Below are 6,901 nucleotides of genomic sequence, written 5' to 3' on the forward strand. Positions count from 1 at the left end.
TACAAAAATCAATAGGATTACTTAGAGATGGATGCCAAATAAAAGCTCAAAGGAAGAAAAGTAATAGAATATGTTTTCAGTTTGTTGTTCCTGGCTGGTGAAAGCATAAACTTGTTCCTTTATCAAGGCTCTAAATGTGTTTAAATCAGTTCTAGCATAAGCTTTACATTCCAAGAGGAAAACACTATAGTCTTATGAACAAATCTGTTCATTCCGTCATCTTCTCTGATGGTAACATGCAGATAACGAACACCCCAAACTACTGATTTGCATGTCATTAGATTTCCACTTAGCAAATGGTTAAAAAAAAAATCCGTCCTCTAAATAAGAGTTAATGTCAGCAGTCTTATAGTTTGAAATACCGTAAGATAAATGAAACAGCTTCAGTATTAGTAGAAATTTCTATTAGAACATAGGTTAAGACTGTTTGGAATGCAGACACTCATCCATACAAACCACATACATATAAACCAGCATGGCATCTACTACAAAGGAAAAAATAAGTCAGAGAGTATGCAACATTTTGCCAGATCATTTTTCCTGTAGTAGATCAGCATCTACCACTCTGCAATACTTACATTTATTAACCTTCAACTTCCTTCCATCTACTGGAATTGGATCTATATAATCCCAGTAATATTCGTAAGACCAAAAATACTCAGATGAGTTTGTTCTGTTAGCCATTTCAGTAGTGCATTTTAAATCAGCTCAGGACTCCAACCAAACACTTTGTTTCATTGTACTTCAGCGCCCTCGGAAAGAGATTGCATAACTGATGCCTATGTAAATCACTCTGGGAGTCCTGCAGCTCAAGGACTGCCTTGATAATAAAAAACATTTAGCAGAAATGAACATTAATGTAGGACGGACATGTAACAGCAGCCTTTAAATGCAATCCTCTCTTCCTAGTGGGCAATTATGTTATTCCTCAGCATATCTTAACTGAGATGGATAGAAAGTAAACTAAGATGGACACATGCCAACGGTGTTCCAATCACCGAGAAACTAGCAACAATGAAACATATTCTGGACCTACTGAAAACAGCTGGGCTAAAAAAAATTTCTGAATTTCCAGTGACATAAAAAATAGGTAAGAACTGATAAAATACTTCAGAAATGAAGCACATATTGAAGTAAACATATATTTTGCTTTGCTATTTTTTATCCCCCCCAGCAATGGATAGAAAAACAGCCTCCCAGTCAAGATGCAAGCAGTTGAGCTGCCCAGTGCCTTCAGCCCACAGCACCCCGAGTGCCTAGGCAAACACATGCACACTCGCTTCATCAAAGTTAGCAAAATTGCTCACTTTAAAAGAGAAACAGATCCTCGGTGAGCTTTTAACTGCATTCCTAAAATCTACAGGGTATGTCGTGGCTAGCAAAGTCAAGGCTGCTCATCCATGCCAGGCCCTGGATTGGCGGGCGGCATGGAAGCGCATCGGGCCTCCCGGGGCTCTGCTGAGGTGGGGAGCACACTGGGGCATCACTTGAACCGGGATCAACAAAAGGCAGCAGACTGGTTAAAACCAGCAGCCTTCGAAACCGGCATCAAGCTTTTTTTCTTGTTTTCCCGTCATTAGAGCCTTCAGGCCCCTCCTAACGTGCCTCTCGATGTACTCTGAGGCCAAGGACAGCAGGCCTGCCTAGCTGGGGCGGCAGGAACAGCGGCGAGCGCCTCGCGGCCGCCCCTCCCTGCCCGCCGCGACCGTTAGCGGCGCCAACGGCTGCGGGATAGCACGGGGCGGGGCCTGAGCGCGGGAGAGGGGGCCGGGGCGGGGCGCCGTGGGGGCGGGCTTCGCGCGACGGCGGGCAGGGGGCGGGGCGCCGCCGCGGCTCTTGAGGTGGCGTCACTGCCGCTTCCGGCGCGGGCCGCTTGAAGGCGATGGCGGGCGCGCTGTACGCGCCGCTGGGTGCCGCGGTGGGGCCCGACTCCTCCCTGTCGCTGCTGGAGGCGGACGGCGCGCGGGAGGCGGCGGCGGGAGGGGGGCTGGGCGGCGGCGGCGGCGGCGGCGGGGCGGACGAGGAGCTGCTGCCCATGGTGTTCCTGTGCGCCGGCTGCAAGCAGCCGGTGGGCGACACGCTGAGCTGGGTGGCCAACGACGAGGAGGCGGGCTGCATCCTCCTGCGCAGTGAGTCCTGCCCCTCCCCCGCGCGGCCTTTGGCGGCAGCCGCTGCTGACCGTTGGTCCCTCTCCCTTCCCGTCTGTGCGCAGGTACCTCCGCCTGCGTCTCGGTGGACAAGGAGCAGAAGCTCTCCAAGCGGCCCGGCGAGTGCGGATGGTGAGGCCCGGTGCCGCGGCGGGGGCGGGGGGCTCGGCGCGACGGGGAGGCCCGGCGAGCCGCTCGCCGGGTGCTGCCGCCCCGCAGGGCTGCCTGTGTCCCTGAGGAAGGCCCTGGAGGGTTTACCTGTTAGTCTAGTGGAGGTCTTCGGGCTGAGGGCCTGCCCTGGGAACCCAGGCTAAGGGACAAATATTCATAATCACGCTGTGGAATCCAAGGGTGAATCCTCTAAAAATCACAAGCGGATGAATTTATTTTGGAGTAGGTGTGGGGAGAGGTGTGTCCCCGCCCCCTGCACACACATGGATAAATGTTATGTGTCTTGCTTGCAGCATGGTTGAAACTCTGTCCTGCTCTGGCTGCTCAATGGTACTTGGCAACATCTACAGATGCACGCCAAAGCATCTTGACTACAAGAGAGATTTGTTCTGCTTCAGTGTTGACTCGATTGAAAGGTAAAGGTAGCATTTTTACTCTAAATATCCTATAGGTAGATGCTGCTGTTGGTGTTTCTGGAATACCTAGAGATAGCTTTCTCTTTCCAGAGCAATTTTATGTGTTACTGCTGCTAGCATCATAGTGTTAAAGTTATAGAAATGTCATTTGTATAATATGAGGAAAAAATCCTAGAAAAATGGAAATATGAGGACTTCTGGACTTCATTTTGTATAAGAAATTGCATACCTAGCACAAAAATAACACTGGGTAAATAACATAGGGGTTACTTCTAGTCTGATCAAAAGCTAATATGTAGGTGCTCTACTCTAACTGGCATAAAATTACTTTACTCTCTTGAGTAGTACTGAATAATGATAACTGTTTCTTCCAGCTAGTGCAACAGTCTTCTCAAAGTTGGAATAACTTTTCACCTTATCTTGTAGCATCACAATTCATGACTATCTTTTGGTAATTCCAACTTTTATATAGTCATGGTGTCTTGGTAGTTCTGAGCTTAAAAGTGCTTTCATTCCACTTATAGCTTGTTTGCAAGGTTACTAAGTATGGATCTTTGATGAATCATGCTCTTGCTTTGGTAGCTTGTTAAATCATAATCTCATTGCTGAGAACAATAGATGAATTTTACATTTGTTCTTTTGCCTTCAGAGTGAAAAGTGCATAATCTAAACTGTAGCATATCAGTTACATTCTAGGATCCTCAGAAAAGCAAGCTCTTACTGATGAGGAGCCTATAACTCTCGAGAGTCGAGCTGTTTTGGAAGAAGCACTGGAAAGGGTAAGACTTCATCTAGCATTGCTCATTGTGTACACAAGATATGAAGTCTTCATATCCTTAAATAGTTTCTGCAAAGCAAGCTGTAGTTTCAGTCAGACCCAGTTCTGTGCATTTTTACAGTGCACTGTGACACTTCGTGCTGTTAGTATCTTGTGTTAGCTAAGGTTTTCAGCAGCTTTCCTTTGATTATAATTTTAATAAGTATTTTCTGTTTATCAAATACAGTTTGATTCCCATCTCTCTCTGTCAGTAGTCAGAAAGATGGCTTGCCTCCTGTAACTTTGTTTTGCTTCTCCAGTTTTTTTTTTTAAACTCTGACTTAATGGAGCTTTTTTCCTGTAGAATCCTGTCTTGAATGTAAATTTTTTTTACTGCTTTTACTGCTTTTGCTGCTATTCTGTATTAAAGTATCACATAATAAATGTAAGTGGATACTTCCTTCTATAGAAGTGTTCTGATTGCAGGTAGGGAGAGTTGGGAGCACATATGATAACCAGGTTAGCTCTGAAAGCTGACAGTTGTATAGCAGAAGCTATTGACACTAAGTGTGAGGACAGTTACAGTAGATCCTAGGGAGCGCTGAGAGTTCATATTAGAACTGACTAAACTTTAGACTGTGAAGATAGTGGGGAAAAGAATCAAATAGGATTGATAACACATGATTGACTTCTAGCACTTATTGACATCTACACTTGCTCTTTGTTTTGTAAAGTTCTGTTTCTAACCAAGTATCTTTCCCTCTTTACTTTATAGGCAGATACCATATTAAAGGCACTGGAGGCAAGACTGACTGTGGTTGAATCAAGTTTTGCTTCTCTTCATAATAATGTCTGAAAACTTCTGCATATGAATTAACTGCTGGAGAATGATGTGTATGAATCTTGTACCTGTAATCCTCTGGAATCTACAGGGACATTGCGAAAGCCATGCAAAGAGCTGAGACTCAGGTGGCTCATGCTGCAATAGAGTGATGCCGACTGAAAGTCTTCATTATAATGAGAAGTTCTTCTCTGATAAAAGAATACCCCAGAAAGAAATAAGGGTTTTTCTTTTTTTTTACTGCTTTGTGTAGACTTTGTTTATATTTACAAATTTTTACAACTTTACAATTTACAAAATTTACAAATATTTAAATTTTTATCACTGGGAAATCAGGAGAGATATATCTTGCTTTCAGAACTCTCCTCCTGCCATCTTGTCTCCACAGCCTTTGCTTCACCTGTGCTCCCAGACAGGAACAAGACAGTAACTGTTTCCTGCCAGATCAAAGCTAAAACGTAGTGATCATAAAGAAGATTATTTTCCTCCTCTTGAAGCTCTGTTAAGCATATAAACAAGACTGATAGCTGTACACCTTTAAGTAAAGCTTAGAGTATGTTTAAATGATGAACTCAAAACATAAATTAAGAATGCTTGTCGGAGCATTTTGTTGTTTAAGTGTAGATATTCCAGTTATTTGATTTGAATCTTCTAAATCTGTATTTGTCTAACTATGAGGGTTTCCTAAATAGTGTATGTGTTCCAAGTGACTTTTTTTTCCAATAAAATGAGGAAAACAGTAATACTCTAAGAGGAGAATCATTTCAAAAAGGGTTTCTTCTGTTACCCAACACTATTTAATTTTACTACTGTGAGTTCTTAAGTTTTGTCCAAAAACTTGTAATGCGCTTTCCCCTGTTCTTACCCCTGTTAGTAGGTACTGATCTTCTTTTTAAAAAAACAAATTTTCTTCCCCCCCCTGTTTGTCTTCTCATTTTCCCTGATTACTGTTTTGGTTTGAAATAGCATTCATTTTGGCCTATGGTGATGGTTTTCTTAGTCTTTCTATGTGGAAATAATTAAAACACTTTACCCCAATCTTTCCAATCAAGCTAGAAGCTGACTTCTGGAGGTGTGTTTTTCTCTAGTAAGTTTGCCTCTGTTTTTGAATGCTGCTATGTGATATAGACTTCATCCTGGGTGCCTGAATACAGTTAGAGGACAGAAAAGAGTTAATGGATCTTGAAGATTGGTTGATGCTTTCATTATAAACTTGAATTGTATTCTTGTTGGGAATGCTGGTAGTTGATGGCTTGATAGGCCTACCTCTTCAGTCATAACCCTTTCTCTAGCTATATTGAAGTCTTGATATATATGAGTATATATATGTGAGAGCAGAGATGGAAGCCCATAAGGATTGCTATATATATTTTTGAAATATTTATCTAGTCAAATCACAGAATGGTTGAGGTTGGAAGGGACCTCAGGAGATCATCTAGTCCAACCTCCCTGCTCAAGCAGGGTCACCTAGGGCCTAGGATCATGTCCAGGCAGGTTTTGAATATCTCCAGCAAAGGAAACTCCCCAACCTCTCTGGGCAACCTGCTCCAGTGCTCAGTCAGCCTCACAGTAAAGAAGTTTTTCCTCATGTTCAGATGGAACTTCCTGTGTTTGTTTGTGCCTGTTGCCTCTTGTCCTGTCACTGGGCACCACTGAAAAGAGTCTGGCCCCATCCTCTTGACACCCTCTCTTTAGATATTTGTATACATTGATAAGATTCTTCCCCCCACCCTGTCTTCTCCAGGCTAAACAGGCCCAGCTCTCTCAGCCTTTCCTTATAAGAGAGATGCTCCAGTCCCCTAATCATCTTTGTAGCCCTTCACTGGACTTGCTCCAGTAGTGCCACATCCTTCTTGTACTGGGGAGCCCAGAACTAGTCTTTTGACCAAAGAAGGTGACAAAGAAGTATCTACCTGTGGGCTTTTTAATCTGTATTCCAAAGAAGAAACGATACACAAAGGTGCAAAGATAGTGGTGTGTTTCCCCCCTTCCCCCCTCATTCTTCCCTTGCCATCTTGCTGGCCTCTTTGGAGAGGAGAGATCTGCCTAATTGTTGTCAACCTGGAGATATCTTCTAAGTGCATTCTTGTATTTGTTCAATTATGCAATGAAATAATTTAGATCTACCTTTGGTAAGAGCAGAGTCTGCCCTCAAGCAGCACCTGTAGCTCTAAACCTGTTGCTCTATTAAACATATGGAAAACAGTTCTCTGTGGTTCAAAGCTAGTTCCCTAAATAGCTTCATCAGTTGGCGAGTTCCTCCTGAGACGTGTTTAGGTAGATTACTAGCACCCCATCTCCTGTGTCCTATATGTTGCCACTATGTATAATCAAAAGTGGAGTGTATGTATAAGCAAGCCTTCAAAAAAAAGGGGGGGGGGTAGGCTTATTTTAAGCATGTAGAATCCATAACTAGCCCTCTTTTCCAGCTACTGTGGGGGAAAAAATACTTATTGATTAAGGAATCTGAAAACTATAATCCTCCTGGCAGGCACTTGACCTCACAGGCTGAAGTGACTAAAAAGAATCTGGATTGGAGTATGTGTTCCTGCGATGGAATACACATGAG

General features: G+C 43.6%; 1 protein-coding gene across 1 annotated transcript; it reads left to right on the plus strand.

The window, feature by feature from the left end:
* The first annotated feature begins 1,871 nt into the window (after nucleotides 1–1,871).
* Nucleotides 1,872–5,083, plus strand: MIS18A (MIS18 kinetochore protein A). Its single transcript, XM_067299247.1, has 5 exons — nucleotides 1,872–2,129; nucleotides 2,213–2,279; nucleotides 2,612–2,734; nucleotides 3,420–3,513; nucleotides 4,267–5,083. The coding sequence occupies exons 1-5, from the start codon at nucleotides 1,883–1,885 to the stop codon at nucleotides 4,345–4,347; spliced, it is 612 nt and encodes a 203-aa protein (XP_067155348.1). The 5' UTR covers nucleotides 1,872–1,882; the 3' UTR covers nucleotides 4,348–5,083.
* The last annotated feature ends 1,818 nt before the right edge of the window (nucleotides 5,084–6,901 follow it).

Source organism: Apteryx mantelli, chromosome 1 (assembly GCF_036417845.1).
Source record: "Apteryx mantelli isolate bAptMan1 chromosome 1, bAptMan1.hap1, whole genome shotgun sequence".
Classification (NCBI taxonomy): domain Eukaryota; kingdom Metazoa; phylum Chordata; class Aves; order Apterygiformes; family Apterygidae; genus Apteryx; species Apteryx mantelli.

Excerpts from the sequence above, each read along its gene's own strand:
- MIS18A (XM_067299247.1), top strand. The coding sequence starts at position 1,883 with ATGGCGGGCGCGCTGTACGCGCCGCTGGGTGCCGCGGTGGGGCCCGAC. Across the intron at positions 2,130-2,212 it reads GGGCTGCATCCTCCTGCGCA|GTACCTCCGCCTGCGTCTCG; the intron begins GTGAGTCCTGCC and ends GTCTGTGCGCAG. Across the intron at positions 2,280-2,611 it reads CGGCCCGGCGAGTGCGGATG|CATGGTTGAAACTCTGTCCT; the intron begins GTGAGGCCCGGT and ends TCTTGCTTGCAG.